Source organism: Eupeodes corollae, chromosome 3 (genome assembly GCF_945859685.1).
Source record: "Eupeodes corollae chromosome 3, idEupCoro1.1, whole genome shotgun sequence".
Classification (NCBI taxonomy): domain Eukaryota; kingdom Metazoa; phylum Arthropoda; class Insecta; order Diptera; family Syrphidae; genus Eupeodes; species Eupeodes corollae.
The window spans coordinates 13,400,734-13,417,735 of NC_079149.1; the positions used below are offsets into that span (position 1 = coordinate 13,400,734).

Genomic DNA, 17,002 nt, shown 5'->3' on the forward strand with positions numbered 1-17,002 from the left:
AAAATTAATTGAAGTTGAATTTTTGCATCTCAGAGATTAGATCAAATGTTTGCGTCTTTAAATAAGAACGATGGTTTTCAAACGATGGAGAATACATAGATATTTTTTAAGAAGTGACAGTAGGTTAATCAGAGATCTGTTTCATTTAATTTATGTGTGCTTTTTAGCTGTATGAAAGGTTTCGAATGTCGTGGCTTATGATTTGACAGTTAAGAACGTCAAATTGACGTTTGTGTTGACATTTCTGTTAAGTAATATTTGGTTATTAATCACAAAATGTTTCAAACGCTGCTTTCGAATTGTAAAAAATCACATTGACATAAATAAATCTGTTTGTGATGCTTATAGATCACTTCGTAAATTTTATGGTGTTTATAGTAATATAGCTTATTTCATGTCGTTCATGAAGCGAAGGCTGTTCTCAAGGCATTAGAAATCGATATTGCTTTCATTAAAATTTACTTCTTGGTTTGGTTTATAATTGGTGGCATCATCAGTCCCTATTTCTTTTTAAATATAAGAAAGGCGGCAAGTTAGCACTGATAGCTCTAAGTAATTCTGACTAATTTTTTGTTTCCAAAGATTGCTCAACCAAACAATGAAGACATTTGGTTCGAACAGGTCACAAACCGTCAAATTGTAGCAAAATTAATTGTCAACGAATTTGTATAAAAGAAGTTGTCCTGATAACAGGTACCGCAGTTTATGTCGACAAATCAGCAAATTTAAAAGCATTAGAATCCAATATCTAAGCCACCATTGACGTAATGGAATTATTCATAAAAGTAGTGAAAAATTGGACTGATTTAACTGTTTTGTAGCAACGGGGGGGGGGACATGTTAAAAATCGTATTTAATAATAAAAACTTCATTCCCAAAAAATATTTCTTTCTTGTAACGATTGTTTTTTAGAGGTATAGAACTTTAAGTTGGCAACATTATTAAAACCTGGCAGCCATTTTGTCAGCTGTCAAGTGATTTATTTTTATTTTGGTTTGACATTTCAACATGAATAGACTGACGCCGCAAGAACTTTGCCTCGAAACTCATTTTTGGTGGAATGAATACGTCATCAAACAAAGCTGCCATATTTGAATTTATGATAACCCTTAAATGTTAAGACACCGTTACACCTTGGAAATTTAGAGCTAGAATAAACTGCGTTCGAGCTAATATGGAGCAATATTATTTAAAAAAAAAAAGTAAATTGCCTGTCAATTTAAAATATTCATCTTGTTTTAATTCCTCTTCAAAGTTATATACCCGCCTAAACAACATCCTTTATTATTATTTAAAGTTCTCAAACTCTTAAAAATCACCCATCATCAGGTAATCCAATTGTTTTAATCTTTAACTTTCCGAAATGTTGGGCTATTAAATTTTAACTTTTCATAAGCGCCATTTTGTTTTTACTACTTCCTTTGACATTGACATTTTGGTAGCTGATTTGAAGGTGCGTTCACATTGAAAGTACAAGTTTCTTTAATTTCTTATTAGCTTTTGGTTTCGCATCTGCTACTTACCAACATGAATCAAATTATATATGTAAACCCCTTTCTAGAATTTTAAGCTATAACTTAACTTAAAAGCGATCAAATCTTAAAACCATACACTTACCATTATGATAATGATGTGATGACATTCCCCGACCACTTATACGCTTTCCTATACTATAAATCTGTAAAATGTATCACATCCAATTACCAACCTATCATCCGACTTTTATACTTATATTCAATTCTAATTCTAAAGTGCCCTTAATATTATAATATTTAGTCATCGCATTAGTGCTATTATGTGCGGTTAATGTGCGTCGATTAGGGTCGGTCGTCGTGTCGGTGCGGTAGTGTCGGTCGATATACCGATAAAAAGTGTTAAAATAATGGCCCTTCTATGTTCCCCCCTTTTAATGATGTATTTTAAAATTTATAGCCAATAATTTTACGGTTAGGTACTAAATTTTGTTTCTTTTTTTTTTTGTTTTAAGAGCCCTCTACACTTTTAGTTATAGTTCAAATAATTAAGCTACTGCCTGCCACCGCCATCTATCGCCATCGCTACCACGTGTTTGTCACAGAGTACAATTTGGCGCCAGGTTGTGTTTATTTTTATCGAATATTATATGCATTTTGGTGTTTTAATACTATAAAATACTAATGCCCCTCTCTTCTCGTTATGAACACTCGCATTTTAATCGCCCCCCAAAAATTGTTTGTTCACGTCAAAAGTGTTATTAGGTATAAGTCTACTATAGGGTTAACAGTTGTGTCATTATGTGGCAGCAACGCGCAACGAAAATTCACTTGATTTATGATGACATTTCGGGCGCGAGTTAAGACGTTTTGTACAAAAGTCAAAGTTAATTCCGCGCCTTGTTCGTTTAAAGTATATTCTTGAGGTATTATATGACACCGCAGCTGAAAATCCCTAATGGAAAAATAAAAGGATATAATCTACCAGATAATATGTGCGGTGTGGCAGCCATCAGCAGCGGCGCGGCGGCGCGCGGTGTTGTAGCTGTTTTAAAGAGACTTTTGCGTTCTACACTGAACCAAATCATGTAGGTCATATTGACGGAAATATTTTGTTAACTTTTGAAGAATAATTTATTCAAATCCACAAAATTTCATGAAAATTTTCGTCATTATGAATATTAAATATTTAAATCACAAAAATTTCTTCAACTGCTAATAGATTTAGTATTTTATTCAACTTAACAAATTTTTTTCATTTTGACAATCAGAAATCGTTGAGTAACTCAAATCTCCGATAGGTACCTAATAACTGATTTCTTCATGTTGACAAAATTTATCAACTTGAAGAATATTCCTCAATATGTTAGCGATAACTTATATGCCTACAAATATGTTATCTTTTGCAAACAAAATAATTACTGCAAACTAACGGAATTTCCATAGATTTTTCTTCAAATTGAATAAATTTATTCAAATGTCGGAATGTTTTTTATTCAAATTGATGAAATTTTCTTCAAACCGAAGAATTTTCATAATTATTCGCATTTTTCGTTCCATTTTCTTCAAATTGAAGAAAATTTTTCAAATAGAGGAAAATATTTTCTTCAGATTAAAGAAATTATTCAATTTGAAGAAGTTTGTCCAATATTTTGCCGTTAACTGTTTATTAAGTGATAAGTTTTATTTTTGTTAGTGAAGTTGTGTCGAAAAGTTTAATCGCGTTTTGGAAAATTTAAAATTAATTCATAATTAAATACGGATAAAAATACAAAACTTGTAGAAATAAATACCTCAAATAAACATGTAAGTAATTGAATAAATCCATTTTCAATTATAATATGAATCCAACAAAAGAAAAACAAACAATTATAATCCGTGTATGCATACAAACAAGAGCTTTTTTTATTAAAGTAATTGAAAGTTTAATAACATCTCAATTAATTAAATTTTCTTAAATTGTCAATATAAATACATGAATAATATGTGCATTTAATTAAATATTTTGCTAATGCTCTATCTTTAAGGCGAAATTTGTTTTTCTTTAACCTAACTATTTTCACAATACACAATTTGTACATGTTTGTTGTATGTCATTCACCGTTTCTTGCAGATAATTTCCAGTGTTTTATAAGGAATACATTTTATAAATACAAATAATTCAATATTATAAGAAGTACTATTAGTTTATTTTACCTTAACAAAATTGGGAACCTTTTCAAGACGGAGTATTTGGTAAGAAAACCCTTAAAATACACTTGGCTATAAATGTTTACATATATACTACCACATTTTTAGGGGTATAATTATACCAAACAAAGCGGTCAAAAGCCTCAGGGGAAGATCTATGATAAATATTATAATTTTACACGACTTCTCAAGAAGAGTGGTATTTTACAAAAAAGATCTTACTCAGCCTTGTCTCCAGGAGCACAGCACAAACGAGTTTTTAACCTTGGTAAGAGAGATTATATTCAAAAGAGAATTTTTTCCTCGTGATGTGGTCAATTTAGATGAACCAGAATCCGATGTTTCCGAGCACATTGAAGAAATTATAAGGGACAATTGTACTTGGGCGGAAATGGAAAGGCATTGGGATGCTTCAAAAAACTAAAGACTATTTGAGATCACAAAAGCCGAATCAACAGATATCCTAGCCAAATGGAAGCAATATAAGAACCCGACTGGCTTTAAATTGGTAAGTTTATTTTAATTGTATTTTTAAGAGCTAAAACAAGAAACAATATAAAAACATTTTTGCGTTTCGAGGCAATGTAACCTTAAGCATTGAAGTCACTAAAATGCGTTGATGAGTACGACTGATAATAATGCACTTATATAATTTCTTTCAGATCAATATGGATTTCAAAAACCTATATCCTAAAGCTGAGAGTTTATTATTAAAATATGATGATTTTTCTGTAAAAATTATACCCATTTTTGAACACGAAATAAAGGATCCAACTAGTCGCCAGACCTTAAGCGAAATGATGAATAATAAAAAAAATAAACTCGAAAGTAAGTTTACTTTTAATCATTGAGTAGTTTAACATAAAAGATTAAATTAACCAATTTTCGAATTTCCTTAGACCCACCTTAAAGTTATATTTTTTTTTTTCAGATGGACGTGCCTGTGGCATTTTTTATTTAATTCACAGCCTTCTTATACCAACAGCTAAACTCATCACTGGCAGTGGATCACAGAAGGCCATTACTCGTTTTTCTATTCGGGACTCCTAAGCTAGCTTTCTTTTAGTTGGATCAACTATAGCGGCATGCGACGAAGAGATTCTCCGGAGACAAAAAGAAAAAAAAAACATTCAACCACTGGTCATTGTTACTGGGACAGTTTTGGATCCTAAGGACATCGTTGTATTTTTCGATGGTATAAAGTTCAAACAAAATTCAATTATTTTAGCAATCGATCTGTGTTTCAAAATTTTTAAGTTATTTAATTTGGAATATCCTACTGATTCAAGTTTGGTTTGGGCCTTTATTCAAAACTTTTTTTATAAAATTGAAACTAGTTATGATAAGCACCATCCAAAAGTAAACTCACTCATAAATAAGTTAAATAAATCTTAAGTTCAATATTAATATAATATAATATGTAAGTACATACATAAGAGAATAAAATATAAACATATTCTTGTATTTAAAAAAAAAATATTTGTTTGTCTGTTTTACTTATTTAGATTGATTGGCTAATAACTTACATTTTTAGGATACCTTTTAAATATTTATATAAATAATACAGTAATCAGTAAAATTATTTTTCAGTAAATAAATTTGTTTAAAGTAGAAAAATATTTTCTACTTTAAAGCGTTAAATGAAAACAAAAAATTCAAAAAAAAAATCATTAATTTGAAGAATATAATGCTTTATATTGAAGAAACAAGGAGGTTAAAATAACAACTTTTCTTCAATTTAAAGAAATAAAACCGTTCAAATGACTAAACATTCATTAATTTAAAAAACTTGACCTGTCAATTGGAAGAAAGTTTCTTTATTATAAAGAAATGGGTAAGTTAAAATGAAGAATTATTAGTTAAATTGAAGAATTATTATTCACTAAATTTCATGAAACAATGATGGATATTAGTCAATTTGACAAAATTTTGTAGATTTTACAGCGTAACGAAAAATTTTAATCATTTCTTCGAAATGACGAAACTTCTTGAATCTAAGAATATATTCGTCAAATTGACGGATAGGAGGTGTTGACCGTATATTGATCACCCTTTCTTCAAATCTACTTGCTTTTTCATCAATATCACTACCAAATTTGGTTCAGTGTAAATGAACCGCATAGGAAATCATCTCATGAAAATAAATATATACAAATCTTCAAAACAACATCAACCCTTGTGATGGTTGTATATTTGAAAAACCAAACCACTAATTAAATCTTTACAATTTTCGGTTGCAATGATGAGGCAGTTTTCCAAGAAAATTTGCTTTGTAATCGTGAAAATAAAATGTCAATTTAGAGAAAGTATTTTTGCGGCTTAGGTACATTCACTGAATAAAATTTCAAGTCAATATTAAGGTGAACAAATTTGAAAGTGTAAACAGAGCAAAATAAAATTAATGACATTTAAGAATTCATACAAAATTGCAGTAACCTTTCCCCTCTGCATTATGGATAACCAGATTTTTTATGATATTATCTCAATGTTAGCATAATTTCAACTCAACTTTAAATGAAGCTCAATTGAGATAGGAAATCTGATTGAAATGCTCGACTTAAACCATGGAAAATATAGGTTTTTCATTTACTGAATGCATTCATTATCGATATACGTTGTGACAATTAAGACCCATGAATTTAGTTATAATTTTAAAAGTGGCAACACTTTTGCATTTGTTATCATCTGTCTAAGAAGGGGGATCTTCCTTTCCTTAGGTTTGCGTTTTATGCGTATTTTGTGCAAGTAAATTTTTCAGTGGCGTAGTTAAAATGTGAACGCACAATTTTTAGTGAAATCTGGCGAAAAACCCTCGGAAATCCTCCGAAAATTGCAGGTTGTCTATGGAGACGATAGCATGCCAAAAACACGTGTGTTTGAAAGGGCGAAGCGGTTCAAGGAAGGGCGTGAATCGGTAAAAGACGATCCACGTGAAGGAGCTCCCTTCACCTCTCGTACCGACGCGAATGTTGATCGTTTGCGATCGATCACATGATCACGTCTGACCATCGCCTAAGCATTGGTCTTATACGAGTTAACCATTAAAAAAGAAACGGATCGCAAGATGTTACACTACAATTTGAACATGCGAAAGATCTGCGCAAAGTTGGTGCCTAAAGTTCTCACCCATAAACAAAAAAAATGCGGAAATCGATTTCGGAGGATCTGTTATCTCGCATTCAGAGTGACGGCAGAGACTAGATGAGTCTTTTAGTCACTGGAGACGAGACTTGGATATTTGAGTATGACCCTGGGACACATTTGAAAGCAATGTTGATTGTTTTTTTCGAATTCCGTGGCATCATGCATCGTGAATACGTTCCCGCTATGTTGGTGTTTTGGAGAGGCTACGGGCACGTCTTTTTCGTGCCAAGGATGGCTGGATCTTGCATCACAATAATACACCGGCCCATTCCTCGTTCGTTGTGCAAGAGTTTTTGGCAAAAAGGCATCCCAACATTGCCTTACCCACCCTATAGTCCCGATATTGGGAACTCATCATGGCGGCGGCGTACAGAAGGTCCAAGAAGCTCTAACCGTGGTGCTAAACGTGCCAACTTCGGAGGAGTACCAAGGGTGCTTTCAATCATGAGAGAAACGTTGTAATTGTTCTGCAGAGTTAAAGGGAGATTATTGTGAAGGTCTATAGTAAATTTTTTCCTAAAACTTTATTTTCTTGTTTCTTATTGTTAAATTCCCGGAACTTAATTGCCACACTAATCTGTCAAAATGACTTATTTCTCATAAGTTTTAAATTCACTTTGACATAATATGGTTTAAAACCATTTGTTTAAGAAGCGATTTGAAATGATGAGAAGTCCAAATGAGTTTCAAGCTAAATGGCAACACTGTTAACTTGGTACTTGAACTGGTTTCTTCCGGATTCCTTCGGATGTGATCTCAATTTTAAAATCATTTCAATTCAACTTTAATTGGGAATCAAATAAGAACAGAAATCTGATTGAGATATTCTATACCTTTACGGCAGAAAATACTCACTTTTCGAACAAATTTGCTGAACTGAATGCATTCATTATCCGTTAAAATGGTAAGGGCTTGTTCTTATTGAACTCCATGGAGTTGATTCAATTTGACGTAATTAAAAAAGAGTTCCCAATTTTTGTTATTTAAGTAGAAGCGAGATAAAAAGATGAGATGTCAAAATGAGTTTCCTTAAAAAAGTTTAATGTGATCACCGCCTTATATAAAAATAGCAAAGTAAACATGCCACACGTACATAATTTGTTGACATGCGATTGACTAAACATACTTAAAACAATTTTCTTCCGATGTGATTTCAAAGTGATAAGAAAATATCTGATTGAGAAATTTTACTTTTATGACACAATACTTGAATTTCACTCTTAACCACTGAATGCATTCATTACATCGATATCATTTATCAGAATGCTTCAATCAACATAAGATCTTCTAGGCGTTGTTCACATTGAACTATATCAATTCGATTCACTTGACGTATGTTTCAATTCTCTATTTGTTTTAAATCTAAGTACAAGTGAGACAAAAGGAGAGACATAAAAAAGAATTCCTTCAAAATAGTCTAATTTGAACACCGTTTAATAACAAAAAGCAATATAGCTCAATCTCATGACATTTTTGGAAAAAGTAATTTGCGTAGAAACTGCAATTTAAATAAATTCAATGCGTCAAAATTTAATTGGGTAGAAAGCATCAATCTGGCAGTTGATACGTTAATGGCTGAATAACAAACACGCTCCAGCTTCGGCTTCGTCTGCGTTACGATGGGCCTGCTTCGAGGTTGCTTCGACTGACATTACTATTATTTCATCCCTCCAAAGAGCAAATATTTTGTTTTTTGACATTTTTTTTACAGCTGTTGAGCTGTTTGATTGAACTAGAACTTCCGTTTGCAGTCACATTACGCTCTTTTCCTTACGATTGTCAAACGAAACGTGAGGTCGAAGCTTCATTGTGATAGCATGCATTGAATTCCTATGGCTGGACTCGTAAACGTCAGGTGAAGCCAAAGCTGAAGTGTGTTTGTGATTCAGCCATTAGTGTCACTTTATTAAAAGTATTATTAAAAGAAAACACAATCTTCTTGATTAATTAATTAGTTTTTTATTACATTACTTTTACTTTACTGATTATTATAATGAAAAGTTATATTTAATTGTATATTTTTTAATTTTGTTTTTTCAGTTCAACCAAGATTTATACTCAGCATCGGGAGTACCATTGGCTTCTTCCAGTGCATCTGGCAGTTCGCACTCGCCATGTAGTCCAATTCTCCCGCCTTCGGTTAGTGCAAATGCGGCAGCGGTAGCAGCTGCAGCCGCACAACATGCAAATACCAACTCTAGTTTATCAGCGTTACCAATAGGAAGTAGTAATTCAATACATAGTAGAACATTAACCAAAGAGGAGGATCTCGCGACGACGCGGAGTGATAATGAAGGTAAAAAACTAAAAACATTATTAATAAACATATAATAGAACTTATGTAATTAAGACTATATATTTTATTCTAAATTTTTCGATCTAAAAGTGTTTGAAAATGGTTCATGTAATAGTTAATATATACAAAAAAAAGTCCAGTGAAGTTAAAATATAAATAATACAAAAGCGTTTAAAATTTTCCTGATAGACTAAAACTTGAAAAATGAATGTCCATCATAAATTCATCATTTCGAACACCTGAACACGAATTGTTGGCATTGGCATTGAATTTTCACAAACAGAAGCGATAAGTGCATAACATTTAACAAAAATAAGGAAGATAAGTTCACAGCAAAAGCATTCAACTCCCTACAGAGAGCGCGAACAACCTGCATTATACTGACGTCAAAAAATAAACGGAACCCTATCATGTGAACATGAACATGTCAGCGGAAGTCAGTCGTTGGTTGATTTGCAAATTTATAAGCTGTCATCGTTTGTTGCCACTGAAAATTGATTACGAATGAATGCCTGTCATAGCAAACGTTTTATAATATTTATGGGCAGTAGGCACCTCAACCTAGCCCTTCAAAAATGAATTGCTAAATTATTTACATTTATTTTCTTTTAAATATATTTACTTTGAACGTGCAAAGTTGCTCGCTCCCCCAATAGGTTTTTTTTCAGTAGCCTCTTATATGTCAAAAATGTAGAATGACTTAAAGATGTGCGCGTGTAAACTATGCCCACTCAGGTGTATAAATGTCAACCGCCTGCGTTCTTTTGCAAAAATAAAAAGAAAATAAATATTTAAACAACAAACAAACTATCGACCTATGCGAATGAGCGCGTGAAAAAAATGTTAATAAAAATTCACATAAGAAATGTCAAGAATTTATCATTCCGAATCGTTGACATATTTTAGATTCCATCTGCTATACAACCTAGCGGTGTAGCACCAACAAAACAACGGTTGAAAATATAGAGATGGTGCGGTGGTGGCAGTGGGTGAATGATCCAGGAACTCTCGCTCAATGCGAAAAAATGTCTGCTGATGTCTACACTACTCAGTCACCACTGGTTTTCTTCTGTTGTTTGTGGGTTTGTTTGTTTTGTTTATTTATATGTTCTGTTTTGTTGTTTTATATTAATTGTGCCAATAAACTCGAATCAAATTTGCATCAACGAACGCTTGCCGGCCATTGTTGCCTTCATAGTGTCTGTCTTTTTCCTTCTCACATCATCACTATGGGGGACAACAGCAGATTGACGTTTCTATAATATTCTCACTGAAAACAGAAGCTGTCCCACTGACATGACGCAGTCATGATTCTTTGAATTTGAATTTAAATATATATACGTTGAAAGTTGTGGTGCGTGGTGTGAAAAAGTCTATTCAAATATCAAATACCAAAAATGTTTTCCGCGACTAATTAATTTGCAAATTTTTCAAATGTTTTCGTGTCATTAACTTTTATCCAAACAAAGCATTAAAATGTTTTTGTTTTTTTTTGTAAATAAAGATAAATCTGGATGGAAGATCTGCCGCTCAAATAATTGTTTGTCGTTTATTTTGCGATGTCATATCTATACTTTGAAGTATCTACAGATATTTACAAAAGAGTTATAAGGAATTTTTCGAATATGCAAGGAATTACTAGGTACCTTCTGAAGCTATATTGGAGAGTCGAGAGTATAATTTGTTTTTGTTTTCAACGTTTTGTTTAGTTTCGATTTCAATTAATCATTTTAATGATTAATTACTCTTGTGGTTTGAAAGAAGAACTTCAGATTTTAATGAAACATGACATTTATACGCGATGATAGAGAAAACAAAAGTGCATAAATTAAAACCTTGTTTTTGTGTTTTATATGATGAGTGATAGGGTTGCCATCTTGGAGGACGCAGTCCTCAGCGAATTTAATTTTCCATGTAGTATTTTGACGTTTGTATATTACAACAATTTTGAACCGGAAATGTTGATAAGTCAACTGCGGAAATGTTGCTAAGTCCACTGAACCGAGTTTTAATTGATTCTTATCAAGAACATTAAACCACTGTTCATCCTAACTTTAGCCGAAATCTATGAATTTAAATGCTGATCCAAGTTTTAAATATTGAATTACAATTTTAACAGTCGTGTAAGACGTGTACTTTTCAATCTGGCAATACTTTTTTGGGAGTTGGATTTTTTGGCAGCTGCCACTTTGACATTTCATAACAAATAGACTTATGGTTGAAGCACAAACACGTTTCAGCTTCGGCTTCGCCTGACGTTTACGAGTTCAGCCATAGGAATTCAATGCATGCTATCACAATGGAGCCTCGACCCCACGTTCCGTTTGACAATCGTAAGGAAAAGAACATAGTGTAACGTAATGTGACTCCAAACGGAAGCTCTAGTTTAATTATCTGGACATTTGCTTTGTTTGACAGTTCAAAAGCTGTAAAAAAATGTCAACAAACAAAATATTTGCTCTTCGGAGGAATGAAATAATAGAAACGTCATTCAAACCAACCACGAAGCAAGACCACCGTAACGCAGACAAAGCCGAAGCTGAAGCGTGTTTGTGATTCAGCCATTACTCCTTACCAAAGTCTTTAAATCGTTCAAATCAATTACCAAAATAATAGTTCGGTTCGACCGACGCATCAATTCATTGAAGGAAACTTTTAGTGAGCGCATATCGAGTCGTGGACCTGTTGTGTGACATCCTGGAATTTATTCGAGGCAGCTGTGGCGAAACTTTCCAGAAATTATTTTAAAAACATATTGGTAACCTTTACTAATAAATGACATGCGTTTTATTTCCCCTTAAAAACCAAAAGTCTACGAATAATAATTTTAATATAGCTTTTTTGACAGAAAGTTGAAGTGTTCCATGTTTAGAAGGTTAGACCTAGAGAATTTTTTGAGAGCATATCCGACTTCCGTTCTCAACTGTGTTCAGACATTTAATGGTTTTGACATCTCTAGTTTGATTTTTTCTACGATGTCATTGGTAAGACTCAAAAGCCTTTTTCCTCCATAGCGAATAGTCCTTTTCTCCTGCGCCATTATTCATACTTCACGACCTTTATTTCTCCTATTCACAGTATTTTATTATTTTTTATATCACTTTTGCTGTTTCAGGCAAAATTCAGCATTTGATTTGACTTACATTTGATTTCGCTCCTTGACAATTTACCAACCAATATTACTGACATTTATAACTGACAGAACGACATTGTCTGACAAAAATGTGTGAGATTTAAAGGAAAATTCATATTAAATCAAACTTATCCTCTGTCAACTTCAACGATTACGTTGCCATTACGTATTTGACGGAACCTATATTGTGTTCACAGCCTTATAATTTTTCAATACCACTGAGTATGCAATTCGCAAAATTAAACAATATTGATTTAACTACGAATAACAAAACCAATGAACTTTCAATATAATTTAATATTACAGGTAGACTAGTCGGAGCACATCACAATGATTCCTCATGTTCATCGGGTCCCGATTCTCCTCGCCATCAATCCAGCTCAAAAGATCACCCCCTAGACAGTGCGAGCAGTCAAGGCCATCAATCTAGAGCACAATATATTTCAGCATCCTGCGTTGTCTTTACAAATTACTCCGGTGATACGGCAAGTGTTGTTGATGAACACTTTTCTAGAGCACTTAATTTTAGTAACAAAGAAAGTAAAGGTAAGTTATTTCATTTCCATATAATTAAATTTATTTAAAAAACATCACATCATAATTATTAAGATGCAAAACATTTCAATTAAAGTTCCATTGGAGTGCCAAAAGAAATTCTTTCAACCGCATCATCAAAAATATAATTAAAAATATATAATATCTACCTCTTTCTCTTATTAAATACGAGCAATTTATTCTTTTATTTATCGTATAAACACTTTATATTCGACTCATTGCATACACGTCTTCCAAATATATAAATGAACAACGATCTGACAGCGTAATATGCCTTTGACAGATGTGTAACAACATCACAAGTATGGTTGTCTTGTCTACCTGTCATTGAGCGAGATGACAACGAAAATAAAATCCTCCTCATTATTCCACAAAGAAAAACACACAAAGTCCCTATCTCATCTCTTATGAAAATATATTCTGAGAATCAACATTGTGAGCCCTATGCAAGTGTTTTGGTGCCCTTATAAAATGCCACACACGGAAAAAATTATTTGACATGCTTTTGATATGTCAAAAAGAGACTTCAACAATAAATTAAAATGTTAGATTTGCCATAAAGAGAAAAGGGGAGCCTACATATAGACCCAAAGAATATCAGGCACACATCACATTATGATTAATAAAATAATTAGTTTGCTTAATGAGAATGAAGACGGTTGGGTGTTTAGCACTCAATTTACGTTAAAAAATATCCGTGGCGGTGTGTTTAGTGGCATGTGAGATGTCAGATCACACATCATGTACAACAACTAGGCGATAACTAGACGAACATAAAATGTATGCTTCCTTCGTCGTCGTCGTCCTCATCCTCGTCGTCACAGTCGTTGTACACCCCTTTTGATTTATCTCAAGATGAACGGAATTGGAGCTAAAGGCATTAATTCAACGAATGGCCTCATTTGATTGACTCTGAATGATTTAGGAAACCATTGAGCCATTTCTCTATAGTCTAAACAGTCTTTGCGCCTCTCATAGCTCTGGAGAATCGTATGCACACATTTTCAAAAAATAAAACATAAAACTGACACTTTGTGTGCGATGCGCAGCGTTCATTAATTAAGATGGTCGGATCTATAAATTATTGTTTGGGGAACGTCACCAGACGGCATTGCCATCGGCATAGTAGTGCGGTAGGATCTATCAGATGCTGATTTGTTTTTTTTTGTTAAATGACAATTTTTTCGCAATTTGACTTAATATAATTAATTAGTCGATAAGGTAGAGAACTGTGGTTGGGTTGCCAATTTAAGGATTGAAAATGGAACGCTATCAAACATTGCAAATTTCAAGTGCATTTTTGACATTTAACGTTTGACAGATGGTAATTTAGTTTCTTATCAGATTGTATAGGCGCATATATTTTCCATTTTTGTAAAATCAGTGGCATTCTTCCTTTTTCGGTCCAATTACCTTTTTTCTGGTCAAACTGAAAAGAAGACAACAAATTTTCAATAATGACATATCTTCAAAACCACAGCCATTCATGGTGAAGTAATAAATTTTTACAACAAATATTTAATTATTTGTCAGCTGTCATATTTAAACTGTCACTTGTAGAAGTGTCGCCAAGAAGAGTCCAAAAAAGGACACTGTTGATTCAAATGCATTTTAAAAATTATATGAGCACATTCTATGCGAACAAAAATATGAATTGGCTACCCAAAAAAGATATGTACACAAGAGACATTGCATAAGACTTCATTAGCTACCTGAGCCGGTAATTAAACGAAAGCATATTAAAGACTATAACTGTATTACGCCCATTCATAAAATTATCTTCTTGTTAAGATCAATTTCTTTTTGGGTTCTTTTGGGTTCTGTTTGATGCCGATTGCAATGTGTGGTCGATTTAGAAACATTTCTATTCCATTAGGATAGATGTAGTTAGAAAACAGTTGTTTATTAATGAAAGGTTATTTCATGTGGAAATGTCAATAAAGTGGAAGTCTACCAAAAGAGATGTCATCAGGATGTCATTTGGGGATTAAATTTATTGCCACTCTTATTACCAGAGTTGAGTAACTCAAAGAAATTACTTATAATGTGAATGATAGGTAATAAACGCTATTCAATTAATTTTAACAAATCTGTCATCGAAAAATGACAGCTATAGATTTTGAGAAAACATTGATTGGAGAGTGAAAAAAGGGAGATATGTATACAAAATCTTCAAATAAAATGAAAACACTTGCGATTATTTTTATAGGGAAAATTTACATAGATTAAATCTCCAATTAAACAGTTCTTGTGTCAAAATCCAGAACAAATCTCCAAATCCAGAATTCCCTGGTTAGTATAAAACCTCATTTCCATTCTTCATTTGCATGACATTAGTGAAATTATGCTTTTATGTAAGTTTATTCATATCCTTTGTTTACATCCATTTTAAAAATCCCTCTGGCACCTCACGCAATTAAAACGAACATGAACAAACTAATTTTAGAGATTTTGGCTATGAGATTTTTGACATGTGATGGGTTCTCTTTATGGAGATATCTGCGTTAGAAATTTGTTTATGTTTGGGGATCTTAGATTGGAAATTAGTAACTGGGGAAATGTCACCAACCCGCGGACAAATTGTGTCTCGAAATTAATACTGACATTCTACAAAGATAAGAGTTTGACGTTTATTAAGGAACGAGTGGAGAAAATTATGCTTTTCGTGAAATCATGCTTTTATAAAAGTTTATTCATATCCTTTGTTTACATGTTTACAATTTAAAAATCCCTCTGGCACCTTACGCAATTAAAACGAACATGAACAAACTTTTTTGGAGATTTTGGCTATGAAATTTTTGACATATGGGTTTTCTTTTTGGAGATATCTGCGGTAGAAATTTGTTTATGTGGAGATTCAATGTTTGGGGATCTTAGATTGGAGATTAAGTCACTGGGGAAATGTCACGAACCCGCGGAGAAATTTTGTGATCCAAATGAATACTGACATTCTACAAAGATAAGAGTTTGACGTTTATTAAGGAACGAGTGGAGAAAATTATGCTTTTCGTGAAATCATGCTTTTATAAAAGTTTATTCATATCCTTTGTTTACATCCAATTTAAAAATCCCTCTGGCACCTCACGCAATTAAAACGAACATGAACAAACTTTTTTGGAGATTTTGGCTATGAGATTTTTGACATATGATGGGTTTTGCGGTAGAAATTTGTTTATGTGGAGATTCAATGTTTGGGGATCTTAGATTGGAGAAATTTTGTGATTCAAATGAATACTGATATGCTACAAAGATAAGACGTTTATTACGGAACGAGTGGAGAAAACGTTAACACTGTCAGTTTTAGGAAGTAAATTTATGAAGTATGTATTTTTCTCTTGAGGTATTTACTTTGCAATATCTTATTTTAGAATTTAATCGTTTAATTTTAAACAACTGCAGCTAATGAACATCTGACTTAATTAACATACGTCAATTTGTAGGTACATAAAAGAACATTGTGTCAAAATGTAAAATGTCCCTGAACTGAAACCAGTTGTGTTTTTATCAACATGTTTATCATGCAGTTTAGTGTAGGTATAAATAATGTTGATGTCAATGATAGTGAAGTGATTTGACCGATCACAAGCCCAACACCATCCCGGATGCCAAAGACCAAAATAACACAAATTCTACATAATATAGCAGAATGTATGTACATATATGTTCTTCTCACTCTTCTACTTCTCTGTTGCATGATACTTAAAGGCTAAAACAAATGGCGTGGTGCGGCGCGGCGTATACAACTGCATGCATTTAGTGTCATTCTATAAATGCGTCGTGCAATGAAAGAAATTCCAATCGGAATTTCGTCGGCAAATTCCTAGCATCTAATTAAACTTACTCTCGGATATCTCGGCAATGTGATGTGATGTGATATTTTGTATAAAGTACATAAATGTGGTGCAGGCTACAAGAAAAAGAATCATCAGTTTCAGTTTTTGTGTTGTTTCTGTTTTTGGATTTATTCAAGCGAAAATATCTTATTTTTAGGGGAGTTTTTTCAATTCAATTTTATTTTGTTTCACGCTGCTGATGCTGCCGTGTAAAATACCTTAGCTTATAAAATAAAACATCATTTTAATGCGCATGTTGGTCGAAAGTCTAAATTCGAACAATTGAATGTGTATTTTTGTATCAGTAATTGAACTTTAAATATAAATCTCGTCTCTCGTTTTTCCTCGTCGACGATGACGTTGGCCCTCACTCGATTAG

The 17,002-nt window shown here is 32.8% G+C and overlaps 1 protein-coding gene across 1 annotated transcript in view; it reads left to right on the forward strand.

The window, feature by feature from the left end:
• The window catches only part of LOC129951077 (protein vestigial), a 57,874-nt gene that overhangs the window by 21,149 nt on the left and 19,723 nt on the right, over positions 1-17,002 (forward strand). The window contains exons 2-3 of the mRNA XM_056063087.1: positions 8,847-9,102; positions 12,542-12,781. Of these exons, the coding sequence (XP_055919062.1) occupies positions 8,847-9,102; positions 12,542-12,781 (496 nt within the window). The remainder of the gene's footprint in view (positions 1-8,846; positions 9,103-12,541; positions 12,782-17,002) is intronic.